General features: G+C 43.2%; 1 protein-coding gene across 1 annotated transcript in view; it reads left to right on the top strand.

The window, feature by feature from the left end:
- TEK (TEK receptor tyrosine kinase) overlaps positions 1 to 27,293 on the top strand; it is a 206,198-nt gene that overhangs the window by 77,544 nt on the left and 101,361 nt on the right. Inside the window, exons 3-5 of the mRNA XM_069765358.1 lie at positions 22,989 to 23,099; positions 23,353 to 23,505; positions 26,752 to 26,883. Coding sequence (XP_069621459.1) covers positions 22,989 to 23,099; positions 23,353 to 23,505; positions 26,752 to 26,883 — 396 coding nt within the window. The remainder of the gene's footprint in view (positions 1 to 22,988; positions 23,100 to 23,352; positions 23,506 to 26,751; positions 26,884 to 27,293) is intronic.

Below are 27,293 nucleotides of genomic sequence, written 5' to 3'. Positions count from 1 at the left end.
GAATGGCCAGATAAGGATTTACTTTGCAAAATTAGCTTGGGGTCCGAGAGCCAGACTTTATTCTGTATTCTGAAGCAGGTTGTCTCGTCAGTGACTACTCATTTAATGAAATAAAAAAATCTAGTACAGTAGTCTGTAAAACTTCATATTACCTGCAGTTAATAAGATCTGATCTCCTGCTCCTCTACATAGTAGTGTCTATGTAAGAAAATGGACATATTGCCCACAATCCCCTTTGATGATTATGTACATTGTTGTAACGTGTAATGGGAATTGTGATACGTTGCAGGGAAAGTGATGGATTTCTGTCAGAGAGTTAGATAGGGCCTGAAGTGCAAAGAAAAAGGACATAAGGTCCATAGTGAGCAGTGCGGTGTTCCTAAGTGAGAGGAGACTGAGAGGAAAGGGATTTCTTGATCTGGAGCAAAAGGGACTGAGACAGAGTGATTTTCCGGAGACAGGTCCTGGGAGACGTCGCCCAGCAGAGAAGCCCAGAGTTTATAACTACTAAAGGTAACGGGCCTGGACAGGTCTGAATACATGCCCAGGGCTGGAGTTCCAGAGCGTCATCACAAGAAAAGATTAGTACAGGCCATACTTGCACCAATGCTCCCTTAAAGGGAGAGAAGATGCAGAACCACGAGTAAAGGACTCTTGGTAAACAGGACTGTAGTGTCGAGCTGGGTTGTGGTGAAGTAGTGAGGAACCATGAATACAGAGGACAAATAAAGAGACTAAAGAGGAAAGCTAAAGATGGAGGACAAGAGGGTAAAAAGGAAGGACTCTGTGTTTGCTAAATGCTAAAGGAAACGTTCATAAAACTGTTTACCAGCTGTCTTTTGTAAATATTCCCTACCAAGTTCCCATTCAGTAAAATGTTTATTTTTGACTGGTGGTCTCCCTCATTGAACACATGGTCCTAGTCAACCAGCAACATTGGTTACATGCAGCTGCATGGGCTTAGCACCCTTACAGCTCAAGTCCACACACCCAGCCAGGACCTCCACCTTCATGTATCGTCCCAGGGTATAAGAGATGAGTACCTCGCTGACAGCTACCACCCCGCACCACATTATAACTACATACTGTTTTAAAGCACATATTTGGTGAATGCCCAACGCCTGGTATATATCTTGATTGTTCAACCCTATAGGGCTTATTCTGACATCATTGATTGTTCTCTGTCCATACTTCATCAGTGGTCAGTGTGTCCTGGAACGTGTGGTGACAGTTTTCACATGTACCAGAGACTCTTACACACATAGACCCATTAATGGTTCTTTGATGTCCCGTATGACATCTGTGTGTCATCAGTGTGACACATACTGGTGCCTGGGAAGCAGCGGTACAGTTAGTGCTGTTTCTCGGCTCCGGATGCTGAAGACAGCTCTCAGTATTATTTCCTGTTCTGCCGGTGATCAGCACGAGCAGGGTAGAATGTTGAGAGTTACAGCTCTGGCAAAAATTAAGAGAACACTGCAAAATGTTCAGTTTGTCTAATTTTTCTCTTTATAGGTATATTTTTTAGTAAAATATAAATTGTTCTTTTAGTCTATAAACTTCTGACATGTCTCCGAAGTTCCAAGCAGTAAATTTTGTATTTTTTTTTTTCTGACGAAGAAAAATGATCAAAATTAAAAAAAAAACTCAGTGCTTTCAGACCTCAAATAATGAAAAAAAAAAACAAGTGCATAATCATTTAGAAACAACAATACTAATATTTTAACTCAGGAAGAGGTCAGAAATCAATATTTTGTGGAATAACCATGGTTTTTAATCACAGCTTTCATGAGTCTTGGCATGCTTTCCACCAGTCTTTCACACTAGGGTTGAGCGACTTTTACTTTTATAGGATCGGGTCGGGTTTCACGAAACCCGACTTTTTCAAAAGTCGGGTCGAGTGAAATCGGCTGATCCTATAAAAAAGTCGGGGTCGGGGTCGGCCGAAACTCGAAACCCAATGCAGTGCATTGGGTTTCCAATGGTTCCCAGGGTCTGAAGGAGAGGAAACTCTCCTTCAGGCCCTGCGATCCATATTTAAGTGTAAAATAAAGAATTAAAATAAAAAATATCGCTATACTCACCCTCGGACGCGCCCTGGTACTAACCAGGAACCTTCCTTCCTTCGAATCAGCGCTTGCAGGACCTTGCGGTGACGTCGCGGCTTGTGATTGGTCGCGCGACCGCCCATGTGACCGCTCGCGCGACCAATCACAAGCCGCGACGTCACCGCGAGGTCCTGCAAGCGCTGATTCTTAGGAAGGAAGGCTGCCGGAAAGAAGCAGGGCGCGTCCGAGGGTGAGTATATTCCTATTAGGTATATACTCACCCTCGGACGCGCCCTGCTTCTTTCCGGCAGCCTTCCTTCCTAAGAATCAGAGCGCTTGCAGAACCTCGCGGTGACGTCGCGGCTTGTGATTGGTCGCGCGAGCGGTCACATGGGCGGTCGCGCGACCAATCACAAGCCGCGACGTCACCGCAAGGTCCTGCAAGCGCTGATTCGAAGGAAGAAAGGCTGCCGGTTAGTACCAGGGCGCGTCAGAGGGTAAGTATAGCGATATTTTTTATTTTAATTCTTTATTTTACACTTAAATATGGATTCCGATACCGATTTCCGATATTGCAAACATATCGGAACTCGGGATCGGAATTCCGATACCAGATTCAGAAGATCGCCGACTTCATGGCCGACCCCACACAGGGGTCGGGTTGGGTTTCATGAAACCCGACTTTGCCAAAAGTCGGCGACTTCTGAAAATGGCTGACCCGTTTCGCTCAACCCTATTTCACACTGCTTCTGGTGCAAAAATGTAAGCAGTTCTTCTTTGTTTGATGGCTTGTGACTATCCATCATCCTCTTGATTACATTCTAGAGGTTTTCACTGGGGTTCAAGTCTGGAGATTGGGCTGCCCATGACAAGGTTTTCATGTGGTGGTCTCTTAATTTTTGCCAGAGCTGTATATTCAACTAATAACAGTGAGAGTAGGCTAAGGTGTAAATCAAGCTCTATATAAATGGATCTCCTCTAACTTTGTGCAGGATTAATATAGTGGCTATTCCTTCATCCCTACCTTATAGGTCGCAGATGAATCGACCTTAATAAACTTAAGGGTCAGATATAGTGTTTAGTACAATGAAGCAAAGCTAAGTGATCCACTGTGATCTTGCTGAAATATTGCAAAATGGGGCTATTTTTGTCTAACTAAATGCCTTGCTTAAACTGTTGGTCTATATGATGAATTCATATCTATAATATGCACAATGGACCTACCAGCTCTATTATTCTCGGCTGTCCCTTATTCTCGCAGGGACATAAGGGACAGCTGATGTGGAGCGGGGGCGCCATGCCTCCGCTGTCAGGAAGGCTACCAGATTACTAGGGTTCTGGTAGGGACATGATAGGAATAATTTTTTCCTAAATTGCCTGTATAAGTGTGTATATACTAATTAGACTCAAACCATGGTCTCAAGGACTAAAAGGTGCTTTTTGTATTTGTTTTCTTGATTTTTTGAATTTTTAAAGAATATTTAATACAAGGAACATTTTTAGGGTTTGTCTATGTGTTTTTTCCAAATTATACCCTAAGTGAGAAATTTGTTTTGATTTTTGATAATCAGCCATGCTAAACTGATATCTGCGGGCTGCAACCCGCAGCTGTCAGCTTCAGCAAGGCTGGTTATCAAGAATAGAGGGGTCCCCACTGTGTGTTTTTTTTTTTAAATATTTAAATAAATAATAAAAAAAAACCGGCTTGAGGTCCCCCTCATTTTTGACAAACAACCTTGCTAAAGCTGGCAGCTGGGTGCTGGTATTCTCAGGGCCATGAATATTAAACCCCCAGCCTAAAAATAGCAGCCCACAGCCACCCATAAAAGGCTCATCTATTAGATGCGCCAATTCTGGCGCTTTGTCCGGCTCTTCCCACTTTCCCTGTGGTAGTGGCAAGTGGGGTAATATTTGTATATATAGTTGTATCGTAAATAAACACATATCAAGTATAAAATTTTTTAATTTGAAATAAAAACAGAACACATTTTTCCATTTTTATTTAAAAATAATAAACACAGTTATACTCATCTAACACCCATTCCATTGAAACCAAAGTGTCCTGTAATAAAAAAAAAACAATATCCCTCACCTGTCTGATGTTCTGTCCCATGCCATATTCCATCTCTGGGGATTAATAGTTTTCATCCTGGATGGTGCCAAGATGTGACCGTCCAGGCTGAGACCCACTGATGAATGAGCTTCTGTGAGCGCAGCATCAGTGAGCAGCGGTGACTTCTTCAAGATTACCGTGGGTCACTGAGGTTGTGTTCTCAGCTGGGCTGAACTGCAGTGACCTCAGACCTCAGTTTCTGAGCTGCGGGACTCCGCAGTTATGTGGACTGTTATGAGTGCTGTTTGTTTATGCCAGCAAGACTGAATATGGTTTATTTTGTGTTGCACTGCTTTATGTTGCATGTTTTTATTCACCATTTGAAGAGTTAAATGAAAAGCTTTCCTCTAAGTACATCGTTAAGCACCCGAGTGAGCCAATCTACCACAGTTTGTGGAGAATGCGGGCAGAAATCCCAAAGGACATGTGTGACTGCTGCAGAGAAACCACACCTTTGCTAAAAGTGACTGCAAAAGCAAAAGCAGACAACATGGAGGAGCTGTTAAAGCAACTGATGCAAGCTAATCAGCAGCAGCAACAGATACAGCAGCAGCACAGGCAGCAGATGGAACTTCTAGCCGGGGGTATCCGTGACAGGGAAATCACCCCACTTACAAGTCAAGGTGAAGATTCGCAAGTGAGAAAGACGGTAAGGAGAGCCTTGCAAAATATGACCATGGGGGATGACATAGGCATTCCTGGCGTTTTTAGAAAGGGTCGTAGAGCGGGAGAAGCTGCTGATGGAGCAGTTGGCAGAGGTGCTGGCACTTTATGTAACTGGAGAACCTTAACCTTAGAAGACTTATCATAACCTGGCATTACAGGACACAGAGGAGTATGCCAAACTGGAGAAATAAATATTTGCCTGCTTAGGAGTCACTTTGTCTGTCAGGGCGCAACAGGTCCCTCACTGGGTGCATTTCAGTGACAACCCCCCACTCTCAAATGTTTGACTTGCTACATCTTGTCCAGAAGTGGTTGCAGCTAGAATTCTCCACCCCAGTTCAGATGGTCGAGCGCGTGCTTCTGGACAGATTTATTCTCGTCCTTCCTAGACTGGTACAGACCTGGATTGTCCAGGAAGATCCTCGGAATGCGGATGACCTGGTTGGCCTAATGGAAGGGTACCAGGTGGTCGAGACGTCAGTTGGGAATCCAGGTGCCACCGCTCCCCCATACTGGGGTACCCAAAAGGAAACAGACTCTCAAGAATGGGGGACTCGAGCCACAAATGGGGCATCGAAGGTCCCGCTGAGGGGGATGATGAGGGTCACAATTAAGGACTTAATTTGTTGGAGGTATCAGGGTCCATGGCACATAATTGCTTGTTGACCCATGTCCACTGAACTAAGGGAATGCAGTGTGGACTGTTAACTCGGGAAGGGGCCACAGACATGTCCTGTAACAGTTAATGGTGTACTGGTGTCATGACTCTTCAACATGGGGAGTTTGGTGACCCTGGTTAAGGCCATACGCCCCACCAGTTGATCCCTGGAAGGATTATGGGCTTCTGCCGTATTCACGGGGATGCTAAGGACTACCCTGTCTTCAGAGTGACTATAGAAATGAATGTGGCACTGAGTCTCATGGGGTCATAGTGGACAAGGACCTGATACACCCAGTTAGAGTAGGGCAGGACTTTACCTTATTCTGGAACTTTTGGTGAAAAAAGGGGTAATGCCAAGTTACTCCACTAAGAACAGGTTCGCCCTTTAAAAAAAACCATTGTAGTAATTGGGTGGTGAGTTCCCCCTGTGTGTGCTTGCTGGCAATGAGGACAAGACGCGACCCATGAGGTAGACATCCCTGAGTTGAGGGCTTCTGGGGAGATCTTTGGGGCTGCTCAACTGAAGGACCTTACGCTAAAAGGGGAGTTTTATGTCACTGTTTTAAATGAGGTTGCTCAAGAGATGGGGGCCAACACCAGGATACCTTGCTTTGCAGTAAATTGGGATTTGCTATATGGGGTGACTAAGCTGGGGGGAGGTATTAGAACAACTAGTAGTTCAAGGGCCCTATAGGTATAGGGTGTTAGACAGGGCCAACTCTCATGTCTTGGGTGGTTATCTGGGTGTAGACAAAACCAAAGAGCGGATCCTTCGAAGGTTCTACTGGCTCAGATGTCACAGAGAGATTTCAAACTATTGAACATTCTGTACCACTTGCAAGCTAACAGCAGCAGTCTCTCATTTCTGTAGTCTCCTTATAGAGGTCCCGTTTGACTGCATTGCCATGGATCTAGTTGGACCTTTGGTAAAGTCTGCCCGAGGGCATCAATATATTCTGGTGGTCCTGGACTAGGTGACACAGTACCCGAAGGCAGTACACTGATGAAACTCCTCCACCAGAAGTATAGCCCGAGAATTGGTACATATTTTTTCCTGGACTAGACTGCCAATGGAGAGTCTAATGGACCAAGCAATGCCATTCAAGTCGAAAATGATGAGGGAGATGTGAAGGGGCCTCCAGATTATTCAACTCAGGACATCAGTGTACCATCCGCAAATGGATGGCCTTGTGGAGAGGTTTAATAAAACCCTGAAGGCCATGCATGGGCAAACCTGGGACTGCCTACTCCGCATCTGATGTTTTTCCATTAGGAAAGCTTCACAGGCCTCAATGTGGTTCTCTCCATTTGAGCTGTTGTATGGCCAGCATTTTCAAGGTCTCCTGGATGTTGCAAAGGAGACCTGGGAAGCAGAAGTTACACCCCAATGGAGCATCTTCAAGCATGTGGCCCAGATTGTGAGAGAGAGCGCCTCCTTCAGGCTCAAGAGGCTCAGTCAAGGGTCTATAAGACTGAGAAAGTTAAGCCCTGGAGATCGACTCATAATGCTGATTCCCACAGTGAAAAGTACATTTCTGACTAAGTGAAAAGTGGTCGAGAAACTGAGTGAAGTTAACTATATGGTCCATGCGTCTGGGAGAAGAAAACCTTATAGTTTTTAGCACAGTAACCTGCTCAAACCATGGTGAGATAAGGTCTGGTGGAAGCTCCATGCCTGGGAGCCAATCCTGGTGCAAATGTCGAGGATGTCAAGGTGGCATAGATGCTATCACTAGCCCGGAAACAACAGTGCCAAAAATTGCTCCAGCGAAACCGAGACCTGTTTTCAGAGTTGATGGGATGTACTGTACACAGACCTGTGGAGCACAATGTTCTGACAGAACCACACGTGCGGTTATACCTTAAGCCATACCGAATCCCCGAAGCCTGCTGCGATGTGTTTTTGAAGGAGGTGAGAAGAATGTTGAGCTTGGGTGTCATTAAAGAGTCAAAGAGTGGCTGGTCCAGTCCCATTGTCCCTGTGCCAAAGTCAGATGGAGAAAGGTGGCTTTGTCATGATTATAGTAAGCTGAATGAGGTATCCAAGTTCGATGCGTATCCGATGCCCTGGGTCAATGAGCTCATTGAGAGGCTAGGGTCAGCAAGGTACATCACCACTTTTGACCTAACGAAAGGGTACTGGCAAACCCCTATGTCCCAAATGGTCAATGAAAAGACAGCCTTCTTTACACCTGATGGTTGTTTCCAATACACCAGGATGCCATTTGTCTGCATGGAGCCCCAGCCTACTTCCAGAGGCCATGGACCGGGTCTCTACTCCTTACAAGAAATACACTACAGCTTACCTACGATATTGTGATCTTCAGCCTGGAGGGGGACAGTTATCTGCAGAAGGTCCAGGCAGTACTGAATTAGCTGAGAAAGGCGGGGTTTACAATAAATCCAAAGAATTTCACCATGGGGAAGGAGGAGGCCAAATACTTAGTCTATATTGTTGTTAGGGGTGAAATCAAGCTGTAGGAGAACAAAGTGGAGTCAATCCAAAATTGGCCGCAACCAATCTCCAAGAAACAGGTTAAGGCATTTCAAAGAATTGTGGGATACTATCGGTGGTTCATCCCAAATTTCACCCATGAGAGCCGCACCCCTAACCAACCTCCTTAAGGGCACAAAGTCATCGATGGCCAAGTAGACTTCTGAAGCTGAGGTGGCTTTCCAGAATTTGAAGTTAGCCCTGTGTAAACAGATGGTCTTGGTTGCACCGGACTTCACAAATTATATTGTGGCCCAGGCGGACACTTCTGAAGTCGGGTTGGGAGCTATGTTGTCACAAGAAATAAATGGGGAGAAACATCCGATCCTACACCTAAGTAAGAAACTCTCCTTCTTTAAAAAGAATTATGCCATTGTGGAAAAAGAATGTTAGGCCATCAAATGGGCGATTGACACTTTGAAGCACTACATGTTAGGCAGAAAGATTAGGTTAATGTCAGATCATGTGTGTATGAGATGAAAGAGAGAAAGAAATGGGAAGAATGCCCAGATGACCAGGTGGTTTCTGGTGCTCCAGGACTTCAGCTTCCATGCGGAGCATAGGTCAGGATACTACACGCTAGCATAGATGCCCTGTCGAGGCTTCCCTGTGTAGAGACTGAAGGTGCCAAACCTCCCAGCTTTGGGCAGAAGGGTGGATATGTAAAAAAGTCACTGGTAATATACTGGAGGGGAGATATGTTTTGCTGAAGTTATTAGGTTCAGTAATATGAACCTGGAAGTTTGCTCCAGCATGTTATGTGTTGAGAGGAGTTAATCAAACATGACAGGGCCAGGTTAAGCAGCCGAGTGAGCCTATATACCACATTATATAGCTCTCCTAAAATGGAATGTAAATGAGGCTTCAGACTCAGATCTGAAAAAAGCAGATCTGGGCAAACTGCATTCTGCAGGCCACATCCTGCAGACCAAGACAGCCAAAGGGGCCAATGAGCCACATCATGCCCTCCCCTTCCTGTTGTCCATCCACCTGCCCACTCTCTATTGGTGGAGGATGGGGTCACCAGCTCCATTTTCCACCATTCAGCGTGTGAGACAGCAGACGGGATGATGTAATTTCATCACGTTGCTGCTGAAACAGAAGACAGGAGCAGTGTGCTGGAGGAATGGGAGCAAGGTGAGTATGTGGTGTTGTTGTTGTTTTTTATTTGTATACAGTAGCGCTGCTATCATGAGGCAAGTTGAATACTTTGCCACAAGCGGCAGAGCATTCCTAAAGACAAGGGGCGGCAGAGCGGCAGTCAGAAGATAGAACACGTGGTGCCGACTCTCACTGCAATCCTTGCTCTGACACTTGCAGACAGTGTCACAAACAAGCTAACGTGCGGCGTGCCCGGCTAGTGACTGTTACCACCCGGCCCGGGCTGAGGTGCAGAGGCAGTGCCCTGTCTCCTGACCTGCTGGTTGGTGTGCTGGGAGTCGGACACACACATTGCTGGGACTTGGATCAGTAACCAGCAGCAGTAAGTAAAGTAACTATAAAAAACATCAATCGCCCCCCCCCACATCCTCCACCCACACATGCTGCTGCTGCTGCTGCACAGCAAGTCTGTCAGGGTTCACAGCCTCCCTCCATCAGATTGTCAGACTCGAAGTAGATTCAAGGAGCGAGTGCCTGGTGTCAATGCAGAGACTCGATTAACTGAATTTCTTAAAGTAGTGGAAGGAAAGAGTGTAATTACAAGGGGCAGCCGTGAAATTAATGAATTTTAGATGTTATCTCAACTCAGCAAAGATTTTATAAACTTTCCACTTTTTGGAGCGGAGCCATGTGTGTATGAGGTGTATAGAGCGGAGCTGAATGTGTACGAGGTGTAGGGAACCGAGCTGTGTGTGTATGAGGTGTATGGAGCGGAGCTGAATGTGTATGAGGTGTACACGGAGCGGGGCCGTGTGTGTATGAGGTGTACGGAGCAGAGCCGTGTGTGTATGAGGTGTATGGAGCAGAGCCAGGTGTGTATGAGGGTTACGGAGCAGTGTCGGGTGTGTATGAGGTGTACGGAGCAGAGCCGGGTGTGTATTCAGTGTACGGAGTGGAGCTGCATGTGTATGAGGTGTACGGAGTGGAGTCGGGTGTGTTTGAGGTGTATGGAGCGGAGCCAGGTGTGCATGAGGTGTATGGAGCAGAGCCGGGTGTGTGCGAGGTGTATGGAGCTGAGCCGCGTGAGTACGGAATGGAGCCATGTGTGCAAGGTGTACGGAGCACAGCCACGTGTGTAGGAGTAACTATGTGTGGCCATTATACAGTATGGAGCATCATGTGGGCCCATTATACAGTATGGAGCAACATGTGGGGCCATTATACAGTATGGAGCATTATGTGTGGCCATTATACAGTATGGAACACTGTGTGGCCATTATACAGTATGGAGCACTGTGTGGCCATTATACAGTATGGAGCATCATGTGTGGCCATTATACAGTATGGAGCATCATGTGTGGCCATTATACAGTATGGAGCATCATGTGGGCCCATTATACAGTATGGAGCATCATGTGTGACCATTATACAGTATGGAGCATCATGTGGGGCTCATTATACTGTATGGAGCAATATATGGGGCCCATTAAACTGTATGGAGCAATATATGTGGCATGTTATTCTGTATGGGGCGCTGTGCGGTGTCCACAATACTGTATGGAGCAATATATGGGGCTCATTATACTGTATGGAGCAATATATGGGGCTCATTATTCTGTATGGAGCACTGTGGTGCCCAGAATACTGTATGGAGGACTATACTGTGATTTATGACCTATTGTAGAATGTACAATAGTTATCACTCATGTATTGTATGGGGGGGACTGTAAATGAGATGGGAGCCCTATAGGGGGGCTGTACTGTATATGTGTTTGGGGGGGGTGCCGTTTTGAAGTTCGCCTCAGGCAGCACTGTGGCTAGGTTCACCCCTCTTTGTATAGCATATCTGTATGTATATAAGGGCTACTAGATTGTGGCCCGATTCTAGCGACCAATCAGAGAGCCGGGATTTCCAGGACAGACAGACAGACAGAAAGACAGACAGACAGACAGAAAGACAGACAGACAGACAGACAGACGGAAAAACCCTTAGACAATTATATATATAGACTAGATTGTGGCCCGATTCTAACGCATCGGGTATTCTAGAATATGCATGTCCCCGTAGTATATGGACAATGATGATTCCAGAATTTGCGGCAGACTGTGCCCGTCGCTGATTGGTCGAGGCAACCTTTATGACATCTTTGTCGCCATGGCAACCATTATGACATCATCATCCCTGTGCCCGTTGCTGATTGGTCGAGGCCACCAATCAGAGATGCGTGATGTCTACGTCCTTTATGACATCATCGTCGCTGTGCCCGTTGCTGTGCCCGTTCCATAATAAATAGTCTAACCTAGAGAAAGTAAGTGCATAAGACTCTGGAAAAATACTAGTACCAGTGTGGAGATGATCTGTGACCCTCAAGGACTCCGACTCCAACGTACGTTTCGCCTAAGTGGCTTTTTCAAGGAGTCTTAGACTATTTATTATGGATGCATATGCACTTTATTGAGACGGATGGCTTACTATTTTGTGTCATCTATCTTGTCTCATTTTGTTGCACCTTGGAGGGCTATATTTTTCCAGTATATATTTTTTTAGTATCTTTTTTATTATATGGATCTGGTCTCCTCATTCAATATATCCTTTGTTATATGGTGTAGTATTATTGGTTGTTTTTTTCCTTTTTTGTATTTTTTATTTGTACTTTCAATAAAATTATTTTTTTACATACCGTATATACTCGAGTATAAGCCGACCCGAGTATAAGCCGACCCCCTTAGTTTTGCCACAAAAAACTGGGAAAACTTATTGACTCGAGTATAAGCCTAGGGTAGGAAATGCAGCAGCTACTGGTAAATTTCAAAAATAAAAATAGATGCTCCATACCGTTCATTATTGCCCCATAAGATGCTCCATATAAAGCTGTGCTATATATAATGCTCCATATTGTTCATTATTGCCCCATAGACGTGCCATAGAAAGCTCTGTCATATAGTGCTCTGCACCGTTCATTATTGCCCCATAGATGTGCCATATAAAGCTGTGCCATATAGTGCTCTGCACTGTTCATCATTGCCCCATAGATGTGCCATATAAAGCTGTGCCATATAGTGCTCTGCACCGTTCATTATTGCCCCATAGATGTGCCATATAGTGCTCTGCACCGTTCATTATTGCCCCATAGCTATGCCATATAGTGCTCTGCGTCGTTCATTATTGCCCCATAGCTGTGCCATATAGTGCTCTGCGCCGTTCAGTATTGCCCCATAGCTGCCATATAGTGCTCTGCGCCGTTCAGTATTGCCCCATAGCTGTCATATAGTGCTGTGTGCCGTTCAGTACTGCCCCATAGCTGCCATATAGTGCTGTGTGCCGTTCAGTACTGCCCCATAGCTGCCATATAGTGCTGTGTGCCATTCAGTACTGCCCCATAGCTGCCATATAGTGCTGTGTGCCATTCAGTACTGCCCCATAGCTGCCATATAGTGCTGTGTGCCGTTCAGTACTGCCCTATAGCTGCCATATAGTGCTGTGTGCCGTTCAGTACTGCCCCATAGCTGCCATATAGTGCTGTGTGCCGTTCAGTACTGCCCCATAGCTGTGCCATAGAAAGTTCTGCCATTGCTGCTGCTGCTGCTGCAATAAAAAAAAATGCCATACTCACCTCTCTTGCTTGCAGCTCCCGGCGTCTCGTTCCGGCGTCTCTGCGCACTGACTGATCAGCCAGAGGGCGGCGCGCACACTATATGCGTCATCGCGCCCTCTGACCTGAATAGTCAGAGCGCAGAGACGCCGGGAAGATGGAGCGGCGCCCGGCGGCTGGAACGCGGACAGGTGAATATAAAATACTTACCTAGTCCTGGCGCTCCTGACGCTGCCCCTGCCCGTCACGCGGTCTTCGGTGCCGCAGCCTCTTCCTCTATCAGCGGTCACCGTTACCGCTGATTAGAGAAATTAATAGGCGGCTCAACCCCTATGGGAGGTGGAGCCGCCTATTCATTTCTCTAATGAGCGGTCCCACGTGACCGCTGACAGGAAGAGCTGCAGCACGGAAGACCGTGTGACAGGCAGGGGGAGCGCCGGGATCGCTGGGACTAGGTAAGTATACCTCAGCGCCCTCTCCCCCTCACCCGCCGACCCCACCGCTACCGTGACTCGAGTATAAGCCGAGAGGGGCACTTTCAGCCCAAAATTTTGGGCTGAAAATCTCGGCTTATACTCGAGTATATACGGTACTTTTTTGTCATTATTGTTTATGTTCACTTTGATATTGGTTTTATACTTGTTGGTGGACATTAATTCACTAGGGTGAATTTTGTTGTTTATCAAAAATTAAGAGACCGCTGCACAGTTTTATAAAAAAAAAAAAAAAGACCTATAGATTATAAAAATCAGGTCCCAGAATGCTAAGGTTCACAAAAGTAGAAATTTATTAACAACATACAGAATAAAATATTGCTTTCATCATTTATGAAGACGTGCCTCCAATCCAATAACCGACTTTACATGACGTGCAGATATATCACAGTCAGAGGTATAATATTTATACAGAATAGCACTTTTTATAGTTGTTTTCCCTCAGTCTTGCTACTGATGGTACCGTGTATATACCATAAAGGGCCACTAGTGTATACAGGGGATCAATTTGTGCCACAATGAATCACATGTACATAAATCAACTGAATAATGGCTATCAACCTATAGTATTAATCCAGGTAAAATTCCCCCATATAACACCAAAATGACGTATTATCCCAATGATCCACAGGCAGGCAACTAGGGCTAACCCCCTAGGACATATCAGATGGTAATGCAGCCTAACCATACATGGGCTCCCGTATTGACATGCGCCAACAAGACTGGTCTCCCTGATTTACATTCACTTTAACATGATCAATATGAGCACTCAGTGTATTTGATATTGGCACAATATGTTAATACATTCTAGACAATTATGACAACCTTAGTCGAATCCAGATGTCCTTTAATTTATTTATTTTATTTGGGGGGGTCATATACCACCGTAGTAATATTTCATACGGGCAGTTAGGCTATCATTATATTCTAAGCACAATCGTGTTTACCCTTGGTGGAGTCCATTTTTGTATCAATCGGGATTTGTGATGGACATATGTTGGCTGTTGGCCACGTGGTGCCATTGGGTGCACGTGAGCATACGTCTAGTTATATTGAATTACCATGAGCGCAGTTTACTTCTGCGCCTGCGTTGACCACTAAGACCTTGTTAGTTTGCTGGCGACCATTTGGTTGCTTAGTAACATAGGCGCGTATCATCCGCGTCATCTGGCTTAGTAACATAGGCGCGTATCATCCGCGTCATCTGGCGTCCCATGTATATATCCATCCACATTGAGTTACCATGAGCGTAGTCTATCTCTGCGCTTGCGCAAACTGTGGTGATTTTGGTTGGTTAAGTGGCGGCTATTTGGTTGCTTAGCAACACAGGCGTGTATTTTCTACGTCACCAATCACTTTTGCGCATAACGTAATTGCAGTGCCTTATGTAGAACTTTGTTACATGGTGGTTCAGGCGGCGGTATTTGCTGTTTAATAATATAGGCACTTGCCGTTCGCATCGTAGCACGTGGACGCATTGGATAACGGTGACAGCCGGCATTGTGTGCGGCAGCTGTGTGAGTCATATTGGTTGCTTGACAACGCGGACATGTGATGTGTGCGTCACTGGGCATCGGCGCATAAAGCAATGCCAGTACTTTAACACGCATGCTCAGGGATACTACGGTGATTGGTTGAGGTCTCATTTAAATAGACCCTCATTTCCTCTTTCTATACACGCCCCCAGACGAAGATCTACATCGAAACGCGCGTAGGGGTTACACACCGGCTTTCTGTGACACATGTGCGGAGGTAATTATGATTCGTGAGCAAGGTTACTGATGATTTTTTTGCCCATGGCTGTGCAGACTTATGGTATTTAACCCTCCGGACGCCATATAGATTGGGGCATGTAGTCACGCAGTGAGAGACATGCCTATGTTTGTTTTAGGCTGCATTACCATCTGATATGTCCTAGGGGGTTAGCCCTAGTTGCCTGCCTGTGGATCATTGGGATAATACGTCATTTTGGTGTTATATGGGGGAATTTTACCTGGATTAATACTATAGGTTGATAGCCATTATTCAGTTGATTTATGTACATGTGATTCATTGTGGCACAAATTGATCCCCTGTATACACTAGTGGCCCTTTATGGTATATACACGGTACCATCAGTAGCAAGACTGAGGGAAAACAACTATAAAAAGTGCTATTCTGTATAAATATTATACCTCTGACTGTGATATATCTGCACGTCATGTAAAGTCGGTTATTGGATTGGAGGCACGTCTTCATAAATGATGAAAGCAATATTTTATTCTGTATGTTGTTAATAAATTTCTACTTTTGTGAACCTTAGCATTCTGGGACCTGATTTTTATAATCTATAGGTCTTTTTTTTTTTTTTTTTTTTTTTTTTATATATCTGTATATAGGAATGTGTTCCTGATGTGTTGGACTAAAATGTTTAAACAGTTTTATAAAAATCAGCTTCTCTACATGTCTAACAGCCATTGCATTCCAGTGTCAGTTGAATTCCAACCAGAGTACACCTCATTCTACTTAATGTTCTTCTGATTAGGTGATCATCTGAACCAAATCTTATTTAACAAAGGAAAGTATAAAAAACCCTGCTGTGGTGTTCACAATCCTCTTGCAATAGGACAAGCTGGATGGCAAAACAAGTGTAAGCAATATCCCAAAAGTAATAGGAATGAAAAAATAACTTTTAACCATGCCAAAGAAGATGAAAAGAAAAATCTTGAGTGAGAAAAAAGGGCTCAATTCTGGCATTACTAGCAAAGGGACACAGTGAGCGTCATGTTGCCTCCATCTTTAACATTTCTAAGATGGCAGTCCATTACAACAAGGTCAAGCAGCAGATATTGGGGACAACAAAGCTACAGACCAGCAGAGGGCGAAAACGACTCTCCACTGACCAGGATGACCATCATATTATTCGAATGTTACTCTGCAACTGCAGGATGACATCAATTGACCTACAAAAGGAATGACAAATGGCAGCTGGGGTGAAATGCATGTCAAGAACAGTTCGTAATAGGCTCCTAGAGGCAGGACTCAAGTCATGTAAAGCTAGAAAAAATCCTTTCATCAATGAGAAGCAAAGGAGAGCCAGGCTGAAGTTTGTCAAAGACCATAAGGATTGGACCATAGAGGACTGGAGTCAGGTAATCTTATGATGAGACTCTGTTGAGTCTAATTTTCAGCTTTGCCCAACAACTGGTCATCTAAGAGTTAGACAGACACCTTGAGAGGCCTACAAGCCACAGTGTCTTGCACCCACTGTGAAATTTGGTGGAGGATCAGTGATGATCTGGGGATGCTTCAGCAAGGCTGGAATTGGGCAGGTTAATCTTTGCGAAGGACGTATGAATCAAGCCGCATGCAAGGTTATCCTGGAAAAACAGTTGATTCCTTCTGATCAGGCAGTGTTCTTCAACTCTGAGGACTGTTTTTTCCAGCAGGACAATGTGCCATGCCACACAGCTAGGTCAATCAAGGTGTGGATGAAGGACCACCACATCAAATCCCTGTCATGGCCAGCCCAATCTCCAGACCTGAACCCCATTAAAAACCTCTGGAATGTAGTCAGGAGGAAGATGGATAGTCACAAACCATCAAACAAAGAAGAACTGCTTACATTTTCATACCAGGAGTGGCATAAGGTCACCCAAAAGCAGTGTGAAAAACTGGTGGAAAGCATGCCAAGACGCATGAAAGCTGTGATTAAAAATCATGGTTATTCCACAAAATCTTGATTTCTGAACCCTTCCTGAGTTAAAACATTAGTGGCATGCTCACGCCCTGACTGATGGGCGTGAATTAAGGGGGTTTGTGGCCCCATTGTGCCAGACTACCCTGGAAGAGGCGTGACTATGACAGCTGCCTTGGTCTTCTCTGGAGCCTCTGATGGTGAGGTCAGAATTGTGCGGCAGGCAGCTGCCAGGTGCTACTCCAGGGTGGTGTCTGGCTGTGGCTGCTGATCCCACTTGGAGAACACGAACACTAGGACAAGTGCGGGCATCAGGCAGGACTAGCAGATGAGCACGCCTGAAACTCAGATGAGTAGGCTGGCATGGCTGAGACACAGGGCTGGCAGAGACACAGGGCTGGCAGGAACAGCAGAGACACAGGGCTGGCAGGAACGGCAGAGACACAGGGCTGGCAGGAACGGCAGAGACACAGGGCTGGCAGGCACGGCAGAGACACTGGACTGGCAGGCACAGCAGAGACATGGGGCTGGCAGGCATGGCAGAGACACAGGGCTAGCAGGCACGGCAGAGACACAGGGTTGGCAGGCACAGCAGAGACACAGGGCTGGCAGGCACGGCAGAGACACAGGGCAGGTTGGTGTGGTGTATGAAGGAACAGGTAGAGACCTGTTCACACAGCAGATGCTAGTACCGGAACAGACAGGAAAGAGTGGTGTATGACGGAACAGGGTTGGGCCTGTTCACACAAGAGGTGCAGGTACGGATGCAAGCAGGAAGGAACAGGTTGGGACCTGTTCACACAGGAGATGCAGGTACGGAAACAAGCAGGAAGGAAAGAAGTATGAAGGAACAGGTTGGGATCTGTTCACAGCGGAAGAGAACTGCAAGGCTGCGAATAGGATCGGTAGAGCAGCAAGAGATAGAGCAGCAACGGAAGCTAAGCAGAGCAGAACCGCAAGGAATGCGGAGAGGAGCTGCAGCAAGAGATTTCTGCAGCAGGAGCTGAGCAGAATAGAACGGAGCAGAATCACAGGAGTTCGGAGCAGAGATAAATATGCAAGAGAGGGAGCACAGGCAAAGTCACAAAAGCCGCAAGAGTGCAGAGCATAAGCAAGCAGAGAGGACACAAGGAAAGACACAGCAGGGAAAGAAGCCAAAGACAAGGAGACAGAGGTAGGACAAAGTTCAGACAAGGTAATGGAACAAGACAAGGTACAAGAACAAAGACACAGGGACCAGGATATTCTGCCTCCTGGAGAGCGGACAACAAGATTAAGGCAAGAACAAAAACGCTGAGACCAGGATATACAGCCTCCTGGAGGGCAGACAGACAAGATCAAGGCAAAGCTAGGAGTAGAACCTCCAGAGAAGGGGGAACACAGAGCAAGGCCTGGCAGCTCAGAAGCAAAACACTAACTGAGTTTAGACATTGAACAGGCCCAGTCCACAGGGTGGAGCTGCCCTAAATACTGGAGGCCTCTTGGTAGTTGGTCAGGAACACATTAGACAGGTGCGCCCTGATTCTATAAGAACCAGAGAGTTCTGGTGCCTTCCCCCTATGCACACAGCCAGGAAGCATGCAGAGAGCAGGCAGAAAGCAAGAGACACAGAGCATGGAGGCGGCAGCAGACTGAGACCACAACATGACCTGGAGCAGTAGGTAAGATGGTGTGTGAGGGATGGGAGGCTATGCAGTGATGCCGACAGAGTTGCAACAATTAGAATTGTTGTTTCTAAATGATTATGAAATAGTTTTTTTTTTTTGCATTATTTGAGGTCTGCAAGCAAGGCATTTTTTTATTATTTTGACCATTTCTCATTTTTAGAAAATAAATACAAAATTTATTGCTTGGAACTTCGGAGACATGTTGTCAGTAGTTTATAGAATAAAAGAACAATTTACATTTTACTCAAAAAATTACCTTTAAAGAGAACAATCAGACAAACTGAAAATTTTGCCGTGGACTCTTAATTTTTGCCAGAGCTGTATGTTTGGAGGCTATGTAGGCTTTACACTGTATATATGGAGGCTATGTGGAGCTCACACTGTATATTGGAGACTATGGGGGGCTCCTTCTGTATATAGTAGGCTATGTGGGGGCTCATGCTGTATATTGGAGGCTTTTTGCGGGCTCATATTGTATATGGGGACGCTATTTTGAGGCTCATATTGTATATAGAAAGGCTATGTGGGGGCTCATTGTATATAGAGAGGCTATGTGGGGGCTCACACTGTATATAGGAGGATATGTGGGGCTTACACTTTATATATGAAAGCTATGCAGGGCTCACATTGTATATATGGAGACTATGTGGGGCTCACACTGTATATAGTGAGGCTATGATAGGGTTCATGCTGTATAGAGAGGCTATGAGGGGGCTCATGCTGTATATAGCAAAGCTATGTGGGGGCTCACACTGTATATAGTGAGGTTATGTCGGGGCTCACGTTGTATATAGTGAAGCTATGTGAGGGCTCATGCTGTGTATAGAAGGCTATGTGGGACTCAAACCATATATAGGAGGCTATCTGGGAGCTTACACTACATATAGAAAGCTGTGTGGAGGCTTACACTGTGTATAGGAGTCTATGTGGGAACTCACACTGTATATAGGAGGCTATGTGGGGGCTCATACTGTATATAGGAGGCTATGTGGGGGCTCTTATTATATATAGTGGGCTGTGTGCGGGATCAGATGGTATATAGGGGGTATGTGTGTGGGATCATCTAATATATAAAGCTGAATGTGTGGGTGTATGTGTGTATGTGTGTATGTCCGGGATTGGCATCTGCACCGTCGCAGCTACAGCCACAAAATTTTGCACAGTCACACGTCTGGACCCCGAGAGTGTCATAGGCTATGTTGTGAGGCAAAATTTTAACCCCGCGTGTTCCAATTCACCAAACAATTTTGCCCCTATCTACATAATAGGAAAAAAGTGAAAGGAAAAGTGTTGGAGGCAAATTGACAGCTGCCAGATGTGAACAAGGGGGACTTAAAGAGTGAGAGCGATGGCGCCAAAGAGTATATACCGTCAAGTTGCTAAGGTGGGGCCCCGAAATGGGATACTCACCACACACGGGGATATGAACACACACACACAAAATGCGCCACACACTACCACGTGCTTGAACACATATACCACCCTCAGCACACATTTCACCACACATACACCAACCTCACCACATAAAAGTCGAAACACAAAAGTTGCCGCTCAAATCTCGCCACGCGCAAAACTCGCCACATGCAAAACTAGGCTCACACAAAACTCGCCACACGTGCAAAACTCACCTCATGGAAAACTCGCCACACGCAAAACTTGCACACGCGGAAAATTGCCACATGCACAAAAGTTGCAACACATGCAAAAGTTGCCTCACACAAAACTTGCACATACTCAAAACGCACCACACATAAAACTCGCCACGCGCAAAACTCGCCATGCGCAAAACTCGCTGCACACAACTTGTTACCCTAACCTGTCACATGCAACTCGACACAAAAAGTTGCTACACGCATGTTGACACACAAAACTCATCTCACAAAAGTCGCTAAATGCGTGTAGCCACATGCAACTCAACACACATAACTTGACATATGAAACTCGCCCTAAAACACACACAAGTCTGGTGTTATCCTTCAAAAATAAAAATTTGATTAATAAGCAGACAAACTACAAGATCAACAAATGTATCATATAGGAAATACGGCAGCTGTCAGTCACATGACCTGTCTATTATGTGTATGTGTGAGTTAATATATACTGCCAGGGGGGAGGGCTTCCTGTTGGCTGGGGATTTATCAGGCTGCCAATTTAGCTTACAAATACTGAGGTAAAAATACTGACCAAATAACGTATGAACGAGGCCTAATACAGGAGGAGATGACATACAGATATATACTATATACAGGGGAGATGACACACAGATATATACTATATACAGGAGAGATGACACACAGGTATATGCTATATACAGGAGGAGATGACACAAAGGTATATACTATATACAGGAGGAGATGACACACATATATACTATATACAGGGGAGATGACACACAGGTATATACTAGATACAGGAGGAGATTACATACAGGTATATACTATTTACAGGAGGACATGACACACTGGTATATACTATATACAGGGGAGATGACATACAGGTACATACTATATACAGGGGAGATGACACAGAGGTATACACTATATACAGGGGAGATGACACACAGGTGTATACTATATACAGGGGAGATGACACACAGGTATATAGTGTATACAGGAGGAGATGACACACAGGTATATACTATATACAGGAGGAGATGACATACAGGTACATACTATATAGAGGAGGAGATGACACACAGGTATATACTATATACAGGAGGAGATGACATACAGGTACATACTATATACAGGAGGAGATGACACACAGGTATATGCTATATACAGGAGCAGATGACACAAAGGTAACTATATACAGGAGGAGATGACACACGTATATACTATATACAGGAGATGACATACAGGTATATACTATATAAAAGAGGAGATGACACATAGGTATATAAAGGAGGAGATGACATACAGAAGGTATAACCTATATACAGGGGAGATGACACAGGTATATACTATATACAGGAAATCACATACAGGTATATACTATATATAGGAGGAGTTGACATACAGGTATATAGTATATACAGAAGAGATGACATACAGGTATATACTATATACAGGAGGAGATTACACATAGGTATATACAATATACAGGAGGAGATGACATACAGCAGGTATATACTATTTACAGGGGAGATGACATACAGGTACATACTATATACAGGAGATGACATACAGGTGTATACTATATATAAGGGAGATGACAAACATGTATATACTGAGGGGAAAATGAGAGGTGTGAGGTGAAAATGAGGGGTGTGAGGTGAAAATCAAAAGGTGTGAGTGCAAATGAGAGGAGTGTGGGAAAATAGTGGAGTGATCAGAAAATGACAGATGTGAGGTCGAAATGATAAGTGTTAGGGGGGAATGATAGGAGTGAGGGGAAAATAAGAGGAGTGAGGGGGAAAATGAGAGGTGTAAGGGAGAAAATGAGAGATGTGAGGAGGAAAATGAGAGGCGTGATGGGGAAATAAGAGAAGTGAGGTGCTATAACTAACCACAGATATTTACTATGCCCATTACTATGCCCAGGCAACGCCGGGCTCTTCAGCTAGTATAGTTTATAGGGGGATGTCAGCATACTTAATTCTGCTCAATATTAAATGATACAGTTAATATTCAAATAAATAAATATAATGAATATGTTAATATTAATATTGAGCATAATTCATTTCAGTCTATTGGTTTGGCCCTCCACAACAGTGTAGCCCTTCAGGAAAATGAACTCCCCTCCATTGGAACAGAGCATAGATCTTGGTTTACAACCTCTCTGTCTCTCCCAGTAAAGTAAAAAAAAGTTTTGGTACCATGTTAGCCAGTTGAAAAAAGATTGATCTGAGAGCAATCAATCCTAGAAAGTAGGAGCAGTGCTTCATTTTTTCCTAGAGACTTCATTGCTCTGTAGCCACTTTTCTGACCATCAACGCCAACATATTTCAGCTGCCACAAAACAGGCACACCCTGCTGCATGTTATATACAAAGAAAACAGTAAAAATGTTTGTGCCTCCAGTATAACTGTTCTCAGAGAGTCTTAGAATTCGAAAATATCTACCAAAAATTTTTAAATACATTCTCCTTACATGCTGGGCAAAATTAGAAGATATCTACGCCAAACCTTCAATGCACTTAGAAGAGTTCCTGGAATCCTTAGTTCTCGCAATTAGTAGAATCTGCTTCTGAAACCCAAGTAATAAGAATTGTGACAAGTGTCTATGATGTACTAAATGTTTTACAAAACAAGAAGTATTCTTTACATTTACTTTTTACCCTTTGACAGCTAGAACAGGTGCAGGTAAAGTGTAGTTCTCTGGCTGCTTTTTTATTCGTCTGACTATACAGTAAGTTGTGAATAATATATATAAAAGATAATTGATGCATAAATGTAGTTTAATTACGTTTTGTGCAGCTATCAGTGATTTTCATATTTTTATTTTCATTAATAATATCGATTTCTGATTTTCCAGCTTCCTTTAATCCAATTTCATTGACTGTCACTGCAAGTAGAGGAGACAATGTCACTGTAAGTTTTGTGAAGAAGTTTCCTAAGGATGAAGATGCTGTATTCTACAAGAACAGTGAGTCCAGGACCTGGTACATTTCCTTGTAGTACATCCATAAATCCATTACTCATTGTAATTTTTTTTTATTTATACATAAATAACATAAATATCATTCCATATGTGGTACATTAATACGAATGTGTGATGTTCCGGGGAAAGAAAAATCATTTGTTAATTATGGTATTAAGGGAATCTGAATTTCATGCCATTTTATCATTCTATTAAATAAACTTATCCTTAGCTATATAATAACCTTCTTTATCTTTAGATTCCTTCCTCCATTCTGTACCAAAGCATGAAGTGCCACCTCTATTGGAATATTCTTTTGCAAATGTTCAGCCCAGTGACGCAAGTACCTACTTAGTACGTTACATTGGTGGCAATCACTTTAACACTGCCTTTATCAGATTAATCGTCAGACGTAAGTTTACCTAATATTTTATGTACTGCTGAAGTAATTCTTGCATAAATTAAACTACTGCTAAATTAAAAATGCACCAATTTGTCTTATTATGAGATTGATGAGATTGTATATTAATTAGGACTTGTCACTGCATTTTTTCCCCTTAGCTATCAATAAAAAGCAGTATACTGCACTTTTACACCAGTTACCCCCATACTGTAATGATTCCCCAGTTCTCCGTGAGCTGTAGGTGGGGAGATTTTTTTTTAATGTCACATAGTATTTTTTATTTTTACACATTTAACCATCTCAAGTCAAGCATACAGACCAGTAAACTTCCCAAGACCACCTGAGATGCTTAAAACAAGGTCTTTTTTTCTCTCAGAGAAATGGGAATGCTTCACTACCTTAGACCATGAGATATACTGATAATAACTCCTTAACCACTCTAGACAAGGGATGTTGTTAATGACCCCTTCTGTACCAAAACCCAACAGGGCTTTTGGACTAAAACCTTTTTGTACTCTAGATCATTGAGGGTTGAGGCAATTACCAATCAAAGAGTTAACAGTAACCCCTTAACTACCCTAGGCCATCAGGAAAGTGTGTATTATCTCTTCACTTGGCATATTAGTATGAATAATTTAACTATTTATAACTTCAACATCCTAGTCCACCAATGATGTTGTTTGCATGAACCTTCTAGAACCTTAGAAGTCCAGAGAAGCTGTAATTAATCATTTCACTTTAATGGACCCTGACCAGTAAATATTGATAGCTATTCATTATGTTGTCCACCCAACTTAGGAAAATCAGTACCACAGTCCATAACTGATGTGCTCACTAGGTACAGTGGATTTGAGACAATATTGGTTTTTGTATCTCCTTAGGCTATTAGACTCTTTGGCAACAGCAGATACAAGTGCATCTCACAAGATTAGAATATCATCAAAAAGTAAATTTATTTCAGTCCTTCAATGCAGAAAGTGAAACTCACATATCAGATAGAGTCATTAAAAACAGAGTGATAATTTCAAGTTTTTATTTCTGTTAATGTTGATAATTATGGCTTACAGCCAATGATAACCCTAAAGTCTCAGTAAATTAGAATACTTTATAACATCAGCTTGAAAAAATGATTTTAAAATCCGAATTGTTGGCCTACTGAAATGTATGTTGAGTTAAGGGACTCAATACTTGGTTGGGGCTCCTTTGGCATCAATTACTGCATCAATGTGGCATGTAGGCGACCAGCCTGTGGCACTGCTGAGGTGTTATGGAAGCCCAAGTGGCTTTAATAACAGCCTTCAGCTCATCTGCATTGTGGGGTCTGGTGTTTCTCATCTTCCTCTTGGCAATTACCCATAGATTCTCTATGGGTTAAGGTCAGGCGAGTTTGCTAGCCAATCATGCACAGTGATACTGTTGTTTTTAAACCAGATATTGATGGTTTTAGCAGTGTGGACAGGTGCCAAATCCTGCTGGAGAATGAAATTTCCATCAGCAAAAAGTTTGTCAGCAGAGGGAAGCATGAAGTGCTCTAAAATTTCCTTGCAGATGGCGGCGCTGACTCTGGTCTTGATAAAACACACTGTACCTACACCAGCAGATGACATGACTCCCCAAACCAACACTGATTGTGGAAACTTGACACTAGACCTCAAGCAGTTTGGATTGACTGTTTCTCCACTCTTCCCCCAGACTCTGGGACCTTGATTTCCAAGGTCAAGTGTGAAGTAAGAACTGAAATAAATTACGGTAACTTTTTGATGATATTCTAATTTTGCATAGAATAAAATGGCTCAAAAACACTTGTAAAAAATGTATGAGCTTATGGTGTTTTTTCGCAACTCAAAATAGATGCTTCCTAAACCTAAAGAACCATATGTGAATGAATCTTTAGGGTTTATTTGCACTCATTTTTTTTTTGTTTCTTTTTCAGCAAGTCTTCATCAAAAAAACCCTCTTGGAAATTTGTTTCCATTCATTTAATGGCAATTCCACTTTGCTGTTCATTCAGTATCGGGAGTTTCTTGTCTCTTTTTTTTCACTAGAAGACTTTTTGAAAAATTTCTGGGTGAAAAAACCCCAATATGCATGTCACTTATATGAAGATCTTGAAAGATACTTCTACAATCTATGCATTGGCAATTCAAAGGCGGCAAAGAACAGGAGAAAAAACTCTTCCAAAACTCTTCAAAACCACTTGAGGAAACTCTCTAGGAAAAGAAAACGCTTTAAAATCGAGACAGAATAAGAGTGTTCCTGAAGTGGTTTCTGTTTGAAAAACACATGATTTTTTAACTCCTCAAAAACTCTGTGTAAACATAGACTTAGATTGATATTTTGCCGTATAGCTTTGAGCACCAGTACTATCGATTCTCTGTTTAAGTTATAGTAGTAAAAGTGATGACTGTTCTTTTTTAATTGTTTGCCATCCTACAATGTACATAAATGGTGCTGTGTAAATATACTCTTCCTGTTAGGATAGGGTGATAGATAAGAAGCAGAAATGCTTAGATTTAGTGTTCTGTATTATAAAGCAAGTGATACATTATATGCATTTTTGGTATTAAAATATAGCAAATACTTAAAAAAGGTAGAATTACCTTATGTTAAGAATAATGAGAACAAATACAACTCTGGCAAAAATTAGAAGACCTCCACATCAAAACCCTGTCATGGGCAGCCCAAACTCCAGACCTGAACCCCATTGAAAATCTCTGGGATGTAATCAAGAGGATGATGGATAGTCACAAGCCATCAAACAAAGAAGAACTGCAGTGTGAAAGACTGGTGGAAAGCATGCCAAGACGCATGAAAGCTGTGATTAAAAATCATGGTTATTACACAAAATATTGATTTCTGAACTCTTCCTGAGTTAAAACACTAGGTATTGTTGTTTCTAAATGATTATGAACTTGTTATATTTGCATTATTTGAGGTCTGCAAGCACTGTTTTTTTTATTTCGACCATTTTTCTTTGGTCAGAAAAAAAAATACAAAATGTATTGCTTGGAAATTCGGAGACATGTTGTCAGAAGTTTATAAAATAAAAGAACAATTTACATTTTACCCAAAAATATACCAAGAAAGAGAAAATTCAGACAAACTGAATATTTTGCAGTCGTCTCTTAATTCTTGCCAGAGCTGTATGTTATTGTATAGAACAGTTATAAAAAGTTGGCAGCCATCCAGCAATATTAGGCAGTCAGAAGTCTTTGATATTGAATTCTGCCATGTTGCATCATTTTTATTTTCCAGGATGTGGAGCACAGAATTGGGGACCACAGTGTAACAAAACCTGCCCTGAATGCAACAACAATGGGGTTTGTCATGAGGAAACAGGGGAATGTATCTGCCCTCCAGGATTCATGGGGACTACATGTGAAATGGGTGAGCATTAGCCATAGGATTCATACACTTCTTCACTTTGTGTCAAATAATGAATGAAGCATATTCCTTAACTTGTGAAATTATAGACCAATTTAGTTAAGAAAATACCAATAAACAGTGGAAAATGAGCAGCTGTTGACCAAATCAGAATATGTGTAGGCATATTAAAACGGGCCATAGGAAATGCAGATGCCACTTACTGGCTTAAAGTTCTGTTTAAAAGGGTACGAAATGGTATACAAAGACCATTTGTAGATATGAGATGGCCAAATGCTTATTCTTTACATTTCGTATATTACACTGTGTTCAGAATTATTAGGCAAGTTGTATTTTAGAGGATTATTTTTATTATTGATCAACAACTATGTTCTCAATCAACCCAAAAGACTACTAAATATCAAAGATTAATA

Source organism: Ranitomeya imitator, chromosome 1, assembly GCF_032444005.1.
Source record: "Ranitomeya imitator isolate aRanImi1 chromosome 1, aRanImi1.pri, whole genome shotgun sequence".
NCBI classification, from domain to species: Eukaryota; Metazoa; Chordata; class Amphibia; order Anura; family Dendrobatidae; genus Ranitomeya; species Ranitomeya imitator.
The sequence above is the reverse complement of the archived record's forward strand: the minus strand, read 5'-3'. Positions and strand labels throughout refer to the sequence as shown.